General features: G+C 38.7%; 1 protein-coding gene across 2 annotated transcripts in view; it reads left to right on the forward strand.

The window, feature by feature from the left end:
• The window catches only part of PKHD1L1 (PKHD1 like 1), a 177,424-nt gene that overhangs the window by 31,001 nt on the left and 132,859 nt on the right, over positions 1-13,564 (forward strand). For both annotated transcript variants that reach the window (XM_006069588.4, XM_044928623.2), the window contains exons 10-15: positions 596-666; positions 2,007-2,117; positions 4,048-4,137; positions 7,484-7,752; positions 9,356-9,447; positions 13,247-13,406. In XM_006069588.4, coding sequence (XP_006069650.4) covers positions 596-666; positions 2,007-2,117; positions 4,048-4,137; positions 7,484-7,752; positions 9,356-9,447; positions 13,247-13,406 — 793 coding nt within the window. The remainder of the gene's footprint in view (positions 1-595; positions 667-2,006; positions 2,118-4,047; positions 4,138-7,483; positions 7,753-9,355; positions 9,448-13,246; positions 13,407-13,564) is intronic.

Consider the following 13,564-nt stretch of genomic DNA (forward strand, 5'->3'; position numbering starts at 1 on the left):
CACCCCATAGATGGCAGCCCAACAGGCTCCCCCGTCCCTGGGATTCTCCAGGCAAGAACACTGGAGTGGGTTGCCATTTCCTTCTCCGATGCATGAAAGTGAAAAGTCAAAGTGAAGTCGCTCAGTTGTGTCCGACTCTTAGCGACCCCATGGACTGCAGCCTACCAGGCTCCTCCGTCCATAGGATTTTCCAGGCAAGAGTACTGGAGTGGGTTGCCATTGCCTTCTCCAAAATGGGTTATAAGAGCACAGAAAGCCCAAGATGGTCATCCATAGAGCCCAACTTTTATGAAAGGCAGTCCTCCTGTGTGTTTATTTTTTATGTTAATACAAATTCTTACTTTATTGAACTTCATTTATTTGCATATAATAAAAGGTGCATATTTTAAATGTGCAGTTTGGTGAGTGCTGGCAAATGTGTTTGGTATATTTGTGGATTTAATAAACCAGGCTATAGAACATCTTCATTTTCCTCAAAAGTTCTTTCTTGGTCCTTTGTAAATTTTGATATGATTTCTATCACTGAAGTAAAAGAAAATTTCCTAAAATAAAGGTCATTTTTAAAGCAAGAATTTTTACTTTTTTTTTTAAACAGGAGTTTACCAGAAAAAATGGCATATTTCGTTTCTTCTCTCAATAAAATTTCAATGTTTCAAACATATGCAGGTATGTGACCTTTCTGTGTGAGGGGAAGGCAGGGGAAGAGAAGTGCATATACTTTATTTCATCAAATAAAATACAACAATGATTGTAAAATGTACTGTATTATTTTATGTAGTTCTAAGAAAGAATAAACACCCAAGATAAGGAGTGTACTAGGAAGCCCTGACATTAAGCCAGGATCTACAAAAAGCCAGGATCTGTAGCCAAAAACTACATTTCTGGTGTCAGGTTGATTGAGAAATAAACTTATCTCACTAAAAGAGACAGCAGGGAAACATGCATCTCAACTTGGGATGTTGATCAAGGAAGGAAAAAAAATCTCTGCTGTCAATTTAAACCCACAAACCAGCACTCTCAGAGATTTATGCTTTCAGTGTGGTCCAAAAAATTCCTCAAGGAGATCATAATTTATCTCAATTTAAAGAGATCTCAGTGCCAGGCCTGAGACTTGAAAGATGTTCAAAAATGAAAAAAATGTGTGTCTTGGAATCAACCAAATATGATCTATCCTGTTTTTTTCTGGAAACTTACTGTGAAACTTACGTGAAAATGTTAGTTGTGTCCGACTTTTGCGATCCCACGGACTGTAGCCTGCCAGGCTCCTGTGTCTATGGGTTTCTCCAGGCAAGGATACCAGAGTGGGTTGCTATTCCCTTCTCCAAAGGGTCTTTCCGACCCAAGGATGGAACCCAGGTCTCCTGCATTGCAGGCATATTCTTTACCGTCTAGGCTACAGAAGTCTGTTTTATTGAATGTGAAACTCCTATGGAAAAATACATAGAACTTTGATAGAATGAACTAATAAGAGTAAGTTTTAAAAAGAATGTACCATGTATCATTACTGGTCTATTTTACCAGTATACCTAAGACTCTTATATACAAAGCTGCAAGCATTCCAGTCATAGTTAATGTATTAGTATGTGAGAAAAATATAAGATGTTGGTCCATAAATATAAGAAAGATTTCATTTTTAAAGAGCATAGAGAAGAGGCTGTTCTCTTGCTTTCTTGTTTTCTTTTGGAAGCAAACATCTATGCTTAGCCCAGGCTTTCCTTGTTCTCTGGATCCTTCCATTACCAGTGTCTGTTTGATACCAGTTACCACTTACCCTTGGTCCCCAGGAGATGCAGGTCTGTGTGAAACCATGTTTATTGTCCTCTTTGCAAGACTGCATCAGAGACAAAAAAAACGAAAGACCTGCTTCATTCCTTTGGTAATCCAGTACCTTCGCTGTGTTATTTGCTATGTCTAGGTAATTTGGAAAATTTGTAAAAGACAAACGTTTACGTTTATGTGGAATGTTCATGACATTTTATTTCTTGTCCTTCCCCTCCCCATCCCAGAGATTACTAGGATTTCACCTTCACAAGGAAGCACTCAAGGCGGCACCTTGCTAACAATCAGTGGACGGTTCTTTGATCAGACAGATTTCCCAGTCCGAGTTTTAGTTGGAGGTATTTTTCATGATTTTTTAATAAAAGAATGAATACTTCCTTTAATTATTTCTGTGAAAAATAGTAGTTGTGCTCAATTAATGTCTTAATTTAAGAACTGGTATTTCCAGATGGGCATTTGGTTCTGGAGCTTGATGCTTTTCTCACTGCAATTTTCCAGTGAGGACTGCTCCTTGCAGCCTTATGTGACCAGGATTTGGGCTCTGAGGTCAGCACCGAAGGGCATTGCACAGCAGCATCATGGCTGCCATCAACAAATTGCTCGCCACGCTAAAGACACACATAACCTCTATTTAATAGACTTTCAAATTACCTCTCTGAACTGTTACTATTTCTTAATGGGTTAGATAATTACAGGGAAATTTAAAATGGCATTTCGGGAGACTCCTCATCCCTTTGTCATATACTCTGTCTTGTCTGGACATCAGTAATTACAGATTGTTTTGGCCTTAGAAAGAGCATTAATTGATTCACAAAATGTACATTGGGCTTGATTCCCTGGATGTGCGTCACTTTCATATGTCTGGTTCAGATCTGCTCAAAGGTAGGGAGCTAGGCAGCTCAAATGGGAAGTTGGGAATGAATGTATAATGGGGATCTTCTCACTGAGTTAAAATGACCTTACCTACCTTGATGGACAAAGAACAGGACATCTGTCCAAGTACCTGGCATGTAATTTTTCTGATCAAGCCTTCTGCTCAGATGATTTCTGCTTTTAAGGAATCTGCTGATGAGCTAGCCAAAATGTGATTTCAAGAAAAGAAATTCACAGAAAGCAATCTTGTGTAGCATTCATAGGACATCTTTCCTATCCCATGAATTCTTCCTGGCCACCTGCATAGGCCAAAAAATTTTAACATTTCATATAATATATTATTCTGTTTTACTATCTTTTAAAATATTAAAAACAGGAACATAATTTTGAATTTGTATGTTTTACATCTGACATTATGATACAGCTGATATACAAAGATTACATGTTAAGTTTTTTTTTATAGTATTTGCCATTAAAGTGCAGGCAGATTTGAGATTCTGAATCCTCAATAATTTCTTGAAAATCATTGGTTTTTGTATCTTTCCTTTGCTCCAACAAAAATGAGTTAAGTTGGTTTAAAATATTGTTAAAATGTACTGTTTTATAGTTCAGTGATCTTGCATCCACAAAGCATTCAAATAGTGAAAGGTTGTATTGAAGTATACATTTTCCAGGCCACCAAACAAAACTTGGTAAAGATGCTTTCCTCCATTTCCCTTACTTCTGTATTCATGGATTATTTCCATGTCAATAAATAGTTAATGAGGGTTGACCTTTCATGAAGTACTGTGAGGAGCACTTGGGAGTCTAAAATGTAAACTCTTACTCAAGTCTATTTGTGCTTATGTATTACGATAATCGTTCTTATTTAAAACCGTGTCTGTTTTGGTTTCCATCTGTCTGTGACATAAATTATTATAAATTTATTTTAAAATTATTATCCTTTTTGTTTTTATTTTAAAAACTTGAACAAAACCACTATTATCCTAAGAAGACTGGAATCATCTACTTTTGTAAATTTTAAACATGACTGATTTATTCCCAAACTTTTCTCCAGGGAACAAAACATATAAGGCTTCACTTTGGACCCACATAAAATAGTTTACCATGACATCATTTTATCAAACTTTTAACTTTGTTTCTCAGAAATTATGAAATATTCTAACTCAGATTTGTGAGATTTTGCCAGCAAAGTGTTGCCTTGTGGAAGTACAACTAAAGTACAATTAATGAGGGATAAGCTTTGATGGAGAACATGTAAAGGAAATGAAGACCCTTCAGCTTTGCGTCTTGCTTGTGCATCTTGGTTCTAATTGAAAAAGCACTCCAAGTTAGGCTGGTGTGCTTTGCATTCTGAAGCTCTGTAGTAATGGCTCTGCCCTTGCTTCTCTGTAGGTCAAGCCTGTCATATTTTGAATGTCACAGAAAATAGCATATGTTGCAAGACACCCCCTAAACCTGATATTCTCAGAACTATATATCCAGGTAAGTCACCATTGGAGAGAAAGACCATTTCTATATTTGCGTAAGAGAAATATTACTGACAGATATCTATAGTGTCTTAGTCTGTCCAGGCTGCTATAACAAAACATCATAGACTGAGTAGCTTATAAACACCATTGATTTCTCAAGATTCTGGAGGCTAGGAATCCAAGATCATGGCACTGGCAGATTAGGTATCTGATGAGAACCTGTTCCTCACAGATGAGGCATTCGAAGGGTTATGGTGCTCTGTGGGATCTCTCATAAGGACACTAATCCCATTCATGAGGGCTCTACTCCCATGGCCTGAACACTCCCCACAGGCCACACCTCCTAATACCATCACATTGGGCATTAGGTTTCACTAGGTTTCAACATTTTAGTTTTGAGGGGACCCAAACATTCAGCCCATAACATAGTAACAAAAAATACTATTTGAGCTTTTTACAATTTGTAGTGAGAATGATAATAAATTTCTTCCTAGTTTTTCTTTTCTTTTTATTTCTGGATTAGGAAATATTTCTATTAAATTAGTTGAATCAAGGCTATACCAGTGGAGGTAAACCTGGCCTAAATTTCTCAGACACCCTGTGAAAGCTCTATTGATAGAGTATGAAGGTACTTTTATTTCAAATCAAATGATTGTTACTAAATGTTGGTACAGGCTAATGGAAACATTTTAAATGCTTTTTTCCTAGTGAAAAAATAAATCAGTTCAGTTCAGTCACTCAGTCGTGTCCGACTCTCTGCAACCCCATGGACTGCAGCATGCCAGGCTTCGCTGTCCATCACCAGCTCCTGGAGCTTGCTCAAACTCATGTCCTTTAAGTCAGTGATGTCATCCAACCATCTCATCCTCTGTTGTCCCCTTCTCCTCCCACCTTCAATCTTTCCCAGCATCAGGGTCTTTTCCAATGAGTCAGCTGTTCACATCAGGGGGAAAAAGTATTGGAGTTTCAGCTTCAGCATCAGTCCTTCCAATGAATATTCAGGACTGATTTCCTTTAGGATGGACTGGTTGGATCTCCTTGCAGTCCAAGGGACTCTCAAGAGTCTTCTCCAACACCACAGTTCAAAAGCATCAATTCTTTGGTGCTCAGCTTTCTTTATAGTCCAACTCTCACATCTACACATGACTACTGGAAAAACCATAGCTTTGACTAGACGGACCTTTGTTGGCAAAGTAATGTCTTTGCTTTTTAGTATGCTGTCTAGGTTGGTCATAGCTTTTCTTCCAAGGAGCAAGCGTCTTTTAATTTCATGGCTGCAGTCACCATCTGCAGTGATTTTGAAGCCCCCCAAAAATAAAGTCTCTCACTGTTTCCATTGTTTCCCCGTCTATTTACCATGAAGTGATGGGACCAGATGCCATGATCTTAGTTTTCTGAATGTTGAGTTTTAAGCCAACTTTTTCACTCTCCTCTTTCACTTTCATCACGAAGCTCTTTAGTTCTTCTTAAATGGCAGAGGTTAAATCCTTATCTAGTATGATTTAGGTGTGATCACAGGGAATGGGGAAAAATGGAACTCAAAAGTCTTTCCAGATTTTTCACCTGTGGCCATTGAAAGTGCAGCTGAGGGCTTTGAGGTCTGAAACTAGACCCCCGTGATGCTGTACATGTGTGCAGGTGGATTTTGTATCTCATCTTGTGCCCCCAGTGAAATCAGTTTATAATTGTGTCGTTGGTTGGTGTTTGAAGCCAAACAAATTCAGTTTATTAACCTTTTAAATAGGTTAATTCAAATCTTTGTTTTGAATGATATTTTTAAAAATGATTTAATTTTTTTATTTACAGTTGTGTTGGATCTTCATCGCTGTGCAGACTTTTCTCTAGTTGCAGCGAGCAGGTGGTGGTGGTTTAGTCACTCAGTCGTGTCCAATTCTTTGAGACCCCATGAGCTGTAGCCCACCAGGCTCCTCTGTCCATAAGATTTTCCAGGCAAGAATACTGGAGTGGGTTGCCATTTCCTTCCACATTGCAGCTCTCTAGTTGCAGTGCACAGGTTTCTCATTTCCGTGGCTTCTATTGCTGCAGAGCACAGGATCTAGGGCACGTAGACTTCAGTAGTCGTAGCCTGTGGTCTCAGTAGTCGTGACTCCCAGGCTCTAGAGCACAGGCTCAATAGTTATGGTGCACGGGCTGTTGCTCTGCAGCACGTGGGATCATCCTGGATCAGGGATCAAACCCATGTCTCCTGCGTTGGCAGGTGGATTCTTTACCACTGAGCCACAAAGAAAGCTCTTGAATGATATTTTTTAAATGACCAGTTTAAGAGGAGAATTTTGATATTCATAATTGATTACTTTAAAGAAAGTTGTGTATACCAGAGCATACTGTTGCTTAAAAAGTTTGAAGTGCTCAAGCACTTCAAAGAGAAGAGTTGCAGAGGAAGAGTTGCAGTCATTATTTTCCAGATTCTGACACTCCAGCCAAGCCTAAGCTGCTGGAGAAAGACCTGCACTTGATTGGTGTTGTATTTTAAGGAAGAAAGATAAAAACTGAGATGGCTCCATTATAATTATGAAAAAATAACACTGGCAAGTGTTGTTGTTGTTCAGTCTCTAAGTCATGTCCGACTCTTTGTGACCCCATGAACTGCAGCAGGCCAGACTTTCCTGTCCTTCACTATCTCCCTGAGTTTGCTCAAACTCATGTCCATTGAGTCAGTGATGCCATCCAACTATCTCATCCTCTGTCGCCCCCTTCTCCTCTTGCCTTCAATCTGGCAAGTGTAAGCTTAATGAGAATGTTTTCTCTCTGATTCTGTCCAAGAAGGAAATGAAATCCTAGAGCACAAAGTAATGTTAAAAAGAAGAAAAGTACTAACAGAAACCTAAGGCCAACAGTGTGTGTTCATTGAGCCATTAAATGAGTAACTTTTATTCGAGATAATAATCAGGGTGAATGTTTTGTAATGAAATAGTCTGAATCTTGAAGTTTTGAGTCTTGACTACATAAAGCAACATCAGTCTTATCAAAAGTAATAATTATATTATTACTATCTTATGTAAGGCATTCACTGAGTACCAGGTACTTTGCGTGTGTGTGTGTGTGTGTGTATAATATGTAATCCCTATAGCAGCCACACAAGTCATAATATTACACTCATTTTATATAATGTAGAATCAGAGGTTTAGATGTATGAAATAATAAATAAAATTGTAGACTGTCTTAATAGCACTCTATCCTCTGGGTACAGATACAGGTAGAGATATATGTAATTCTTTTGTTTATACATATAGTCTAAAAATATGAATAGAAATAGAAGATCTATAAGCACTACCTAAGTAAAAGTTATTGAGATACTGCATCAAAATTCTGATGAGAGCCTTCTTTATTACGTTCAGGAGGGAGAGGCCTAAAGCTTGAGGTGTGGAATAACAGCCGGCCAGCACGTCTTGAAGAGATACTCCAATACAGTGAAAAAACTCCAGGGTACTTGGGTGCCATTTGGGTGGATTCATGCTCCTATGTTTGGCCCGTGGAACAAGACACATTTGTTGCACGTTTCAGTGGATTTTTGGTGGCTCCAGAATCTGATGTTTATAGATTCTACATCAAAGGTGATGACCGTTATGCCATTTATTTCAGCCAGACTGGACTTCCAGAAGATAAGGTAGGGAAGCCACAGTGGTATTATAGAAACAATATGGTAACCTTTATATGTGTCCCATTTATTCGACACTAAAACCAATGAATATACTAAAGAATTTATGTGGTGGGTACTTGACTATTTTAACACATGTGATATGAGCCATAAAGTCATTATGGAAAACCTGTTGTCTAAAAGAAAATGTTTTTCCCATACCTAAATTTTCCCTCACTAAGAAAAAAATATACATTTCCTTTAAAATTAAAGATTATTTTTATTATGAAAGAATTATAATCACCCATAGGGAATTTGGAGAAGAGTACACATATTTCACTGTTCTACTAGATCTGTTTCACTATTACTTGATCATGAGATTAAAGGCTTTTATCTCCTTTTGTCTATATTTTATTTTTTACATAAACAGGATCCTGCGACCAAATTTATAATCACTTTTATCATGTATTAGTCTTTTCACATATTATTAAATAGCTTTTATGATGCAGTGTTTGATGACTAAATAGTATGTTATTGCGTGAGTTACTAAACTTAACTTTCCACATACTGATACGTTTTTAACTTCTGATATTTTATGATCACAAATAATACTCTGTTGAACATTTGTGTTCATTACATTATTACATGTTTTATGTTATTTCTTTAGGAAGTGAAAGTGAAAGTCGCTCAGTCATGTCCGACTCTTTGTGACCTCATGGTTTGAGGCCCCAAGGTTTGTGATCCCATGGACTGTCCATGGAATTCTCCAGGCTAGAATACTGGAGTGTGTAGCCTTTCCCTTCTCCAGGGGATCTTCCCAACCCAGAGATCGAACCCAGGTCTCCCACATTGCAGACAGCTTCTTTACCAGCTGAGCTACAAGGGAAGCCCAAGAATACTGGAGTGGGTAGCCTATCCCTTCTCCAGCGGATCTTCCTGACCCAGGAATTGAACTGGGGCCTCCTGCATTGCAGGCAGATTCTTTACCAACTGAGCTATGAGGGAAGGACCATTTCACAAATGTGAAACTGATAGATCAAATCAAAATGACTCACTACATATATGGCAAGGTTGTGTCCCAGACTTAAATGCCTGCCTGTAACACATGAATTCCAATTTTGCAGTAGTTTTTCAACATGTTTCTTTTAAGGACAGTGTAGTCATTTCTGTTGAGAAGCCTCAAGTCTTCTCTTTGTAGAGTGTAGACCCATTTAGTGATCTTTGGCATCTTTCATATCTCTTTTTAATGATCTAATTTGGATTAAGTCCCTCAAAGTTTTCTGCAGAAAAAAAGAATATTTTACTTAACAATAAGCAACCTTCCTCCCAGTATGGGTCTTTAAATTTTCCATTTGCAGTTCTAATTGTGGAAAAGCTATGATCTGTGTGTGTTCATGAAATAGTATGGTTGATATTCATTAAGGTTAGCAGGAGTGAAGTGAGCTTTGATAATTTTTTAAGATCCTTTTCATCATGAATAATAGAAGAAAAACATGAAGTATTTTCATTTTTTTCTGTTCATAAAAGGTCTAAGACTGAGAGAAATAATAAATGATAAATAAACGCTGAAAGTCTTATTAATAAGTTCTCTCTCTTTCCTCCCCTCTCTCTTTCTCTGTCTTTTTGGGATAAGGTGAGGATTGCCTATCATTCTTCCAATGCCAACAATTATTTTTCCAACCCAACACAGAGATCAGATGATATTCATCTTCAAGAAGGAAAAGAGTAAGATTTGTTTTCTTTTAACTATTGTGTGATATTTAAAAGCCATAAGTTTATATATAAAAATATTTTAAATTTGTTTCATGGGTGGAAGTGATGCTAATTTATTGGTTCAATTATTTGTAATTGGCCATTCTCCATAATTTTGTTACATTTTGTTCCTATATTCTCAAGAATACTTCTCCATGTAACAGCTATTTTGCATATATCACGTTTTTTACCTCCCTGTTTTCTAGGAATCCTGAAGAGCTTTTTGAATGGGATTATTAGCTATTAATTAGTTAGCATTCAGCTAACTAGGGAAATTCGAAATCTAAATTATTCCTGTTACAGAAATTATAATTTTGTGGAATTTTCTTAATCCTGCTTCAGTTTCTTACTAGGACCTTTCAGTCAATCCAGCCATCAAGTTCTCTGCTCTTATTTTCTCTATTGCTGGAGAAAAACCACAAAATCACATTAACTGGTGCCACAGTTAATATGTATTTAATAGTCTCATGATTTATTTCAGACCCTGGGCCTGCCAGTACTGGAAATTTAATACTAAAGATATTAAAACATACTCCCTGCCCTTAAGTGGTATATTTTTTAGTGCTGAAGGGTCCAATTTCAGAAAGAAAATGAGAATATTATTCAAATAGCTAATAATCCCATTCAAAAAGCTCTTCAGGATTCCTAGAAAACAGGGAGGTTAAAAAATGTGATATATGCAAAATAGCTGTTACATGGAGAACATCAAGAGGTTCATGTGAATTACCTTCCATTTACCATTTGTATTTGTTAGGCTTTGCTGCGTAAGAAACCATTCCCCCAGATTTGGTAGCTTGAAGCAACCCAATTTTGTGATTATCTAGGTAGCTCTTTTGATCCTGGCTGTGTTAGCTGGTGATTAATGGTCCAGGATCGCCTTGTTTGCATATCTGAGTCTCGGCTGGCCTGGCAGGAACTCAAGTATCGAGGATATCTCCAGCCAGAAGGTCTTTCAAGACAGGCTGTTGCAGTGTCCCGGCAGTCAAGAGGGCAATTCCTAATGCACAGGGGCTTTTTAAACTCTGCTTATGTCACATTTGCTAATATCTCAGTGACTAAAGCAAAAGGCCAGACTTAGATTCAGTGGGTGAAGAAACAGACTTCACTCCTTTTATTTTTTAATTTATTTTTGGCTGCACTGGGTCCTTATTGCTGCACTCAGGCTTTCTCTGGTTGCTGCAGAGAGGGGCTCTGTTCGTCACGGTGCACGGGCTTCTCATTGCGGTGGCTTCTCTTGTTGCAGAGCACAGGCTGTAGCCACACAGGCTTCAGTGGTTGAAGCTCTCAGGCTCTATTGAGTGTGGCATTGGTAGTTGTGGCACATGGGCTTAGTTGCTCTGAGGTATGTGGGATGTTCCGGAACAGGGATCAAACCTGTGTCCTCTGCTTTGGCAGGTGGATTCTAAACCACTGGACCACCGGGGATGTCCTGGGCTTCGCTTCCTGGTGGGAGGAGTTTTGTTTTTCATTCTACCACATCACCCTTCCAGATATTGATTAGGTTATGCTCATAGGCAGCATCATGGAGTTGGTCAGAGAGGGTTGGGATCAATGGTACCTGAGAGAAGCTACACTTAATGTTCTCACCGAAGTCTTAGGAATAACAAGCATTCCATTCTTTTTCTCTTCCCCCTTCTACTATCACTGCTTTATATACTTAAGCCTTTTCTTTTTTAACCAAGATTGCCAGGCCAATTCAGAGTAAATGGAGTACCTTGTTAATTTCTATTGCTATTCAGTGTCAATACACCTTCAGGCTTTGCTTTGACCTTGGAAAATGAGTTCAATTTACCCGCCTGATAAGAGCTCAGAGCTTGCATGAAGGTGGCTTGTAATACATCTGCCGCCTGGTTTATCTGTGCTTCTGCAAACTAGCTTGGAATTTACACATTGGCAGGAATAATGATGCCTGTGAGTTCTGAAATTGAGGCCACATGGCTGGTTTGTTGCACAGTGGTCCCTGGGACCTTTTAGTAGATAACTTGTCTTGCCAGTTCGTTTTACTCAAATAATACAGCCTATCTCTACATGCATATCTCTTGGGTCACCCCCCTTTCTATTTGAATCCTACCTCAGTTACTAACTTTTAAATAATTTTTCAGTCTTTAAAATTCTTAGTTTCTGTAATTCATATAAACAAACAGAATAATATATGTAGTTATAGGATTTTGTGACACTTAAATAGAGTAATGTCTGTGAAGTGCTAGCATGTAGAAAGTGCCTTAAAATATATTTAAGCTGCCAATAAGGATACAGAATTTAGTGGTTCTTCTCCACGTCCAGGTTTCCCTTATGGCTCAGCTGGTAAAGAATCCACCCACAATACAGGAGACCTGAGTTCGACCCCTGGGTTGGGAAGATCCCCTGGAGAAGGAAAAGGCTACCCACTCCAGTATTCTGGCCTGGAGAGTTCCATGGACTGTATAATCCATGGGGTCTCAAAGAGTAGGACACGACTAAGTGACTTTCACTTCACTTCACTTCTCCAAGTCCTGCTCCGTAGTTAGTATTGCCCACCTTGATTTGGCAGAGATGGCAAACAGGTTTCTCAGGTCAGCTGAAAGCCTGACATAATCCTCCAGTATCAGTCCTGTGGAGGAAATGACCCAGAGCCCCATCTCCTTGCCAGATGGGAGATAAAAAATGCACTTCATTCACAGTCTTTCATGAACCATGGACACTTCATCTCCATATACAAGGGTATCTGCTGAATGATGTGAGGCCATTTAAAGGAACTCCTAGCTGGCCTCACTTAGTAGGAAAGACCCCCTGGAGGAAAAAATGGCAACCCACTCCAGTATTCTTGCCTGGGAAATCTCATGGACAGAGGAGCCTGGTGGGCTATAGTCCACGGGGTCCCAAAGAGCAGGACACAGCTGAGCCCACACACAGTAGTAGCTTTGCACTCACCTGTAACGACTGGTGGGTGAACAGCTAATTCTGAATAGGCAGTTGGATGATGGAATCAAGAACTCCAGATTTAAGGTATGAATCTCATCCAGCTTGTTGGAGGGCCGTCATCAGCCTAATCAGTAAAAGTTTCCTGAGGCAGTGTTTTGTTTCCCAAGTTACAAGTGGAGACAATATTTAAGGAACTTAGGGGAAGAATTTCATCCCTGACACATACAACCACTAGATACAAAATATATGATATGTCTGAGTCTACCTGACATTTTCTTATACACATTACAGTACTTTAACCTCTTTGTGTCCTCTGTGTTTTATGTCAGGAAGTTTTTTATAACCTACAATGTAATTGTTTTCAGCTCCTTGAGGATAGAAGGTAGTATCTCTTCTCAATAAATATTTATTGACAAAACTGAGTGAATTCGTCATTTTCTTTATCTCTAATGCAGCTGTCTTACACAACTCATTTTCTTTTAGCAAACTGCTGTGAAATAATTTGATAGTTAAAATCAGGGATGTGTGTATGTGTGTGTGCTAGTCACTTCAGTTGTGTCCGACTCTTTGAGACCCTCTGGACTATAGCCCACCAGGCTCCTCTGTCCTTGGGATTCTCCAGACAAGAATGCTGGAGTGGGTTGTCATGCCCTCCTCCAGGGGATCGTCCCGATCCAGGGATCAAACCCTTGTCTCTTACATCTCCTGAATTGGCAAGTAGGTTCTTTACCACTAGCACTACCTGGGGACAATATAAATCATTTATTGGGCATGTATTTTATATCATGTAGAAATCTATTCATTGAAAGCAAAATTCATGATTAAGTGCTCTGGAGAAAAAGTTCCAATCTTTAGTTATTCTATTTTCCAGATATTACATTGAAATCTTGCTGCAAGAGTACAGACTAACCGCTTTTGTGGATGTTGGACTGTACCAGTATAAAAGTGTCTATACTGAACAACAAACAGAAGATGCAGTGAATGAAGAACAAGTCATCAAATCCCAGTCAGCAGTTGTCCAGGAAGTACAGGTTGGCCGTGGTTATAGATTCACCTTAGAAAAAGCAAATGTTCAAAGATAGAACTCTATTTGGTTATTAACTGTATGAGGTAAGATACTGTTTGAAGGGGAAACACTCGTGGAAAATTATTAAGTTGTGCCTTGGAATATCTGTAATTATAAAGAGCC

The sequence above is a fragment of the Bubalus bubalis genome, chromosome 15 (genome assembly GCF_019923935.1).
Source record: "Bubalus bubalis isolate 160015118507 breed Murrah chromosome 15, NDDB_SH_1, whole genome shotgun sequence".
NCBI lineage: Eukaryota > Metazoa > Chordata > Mammalia > Artiodactyla > Bovidae > Bubalus > Bubalus bubalis.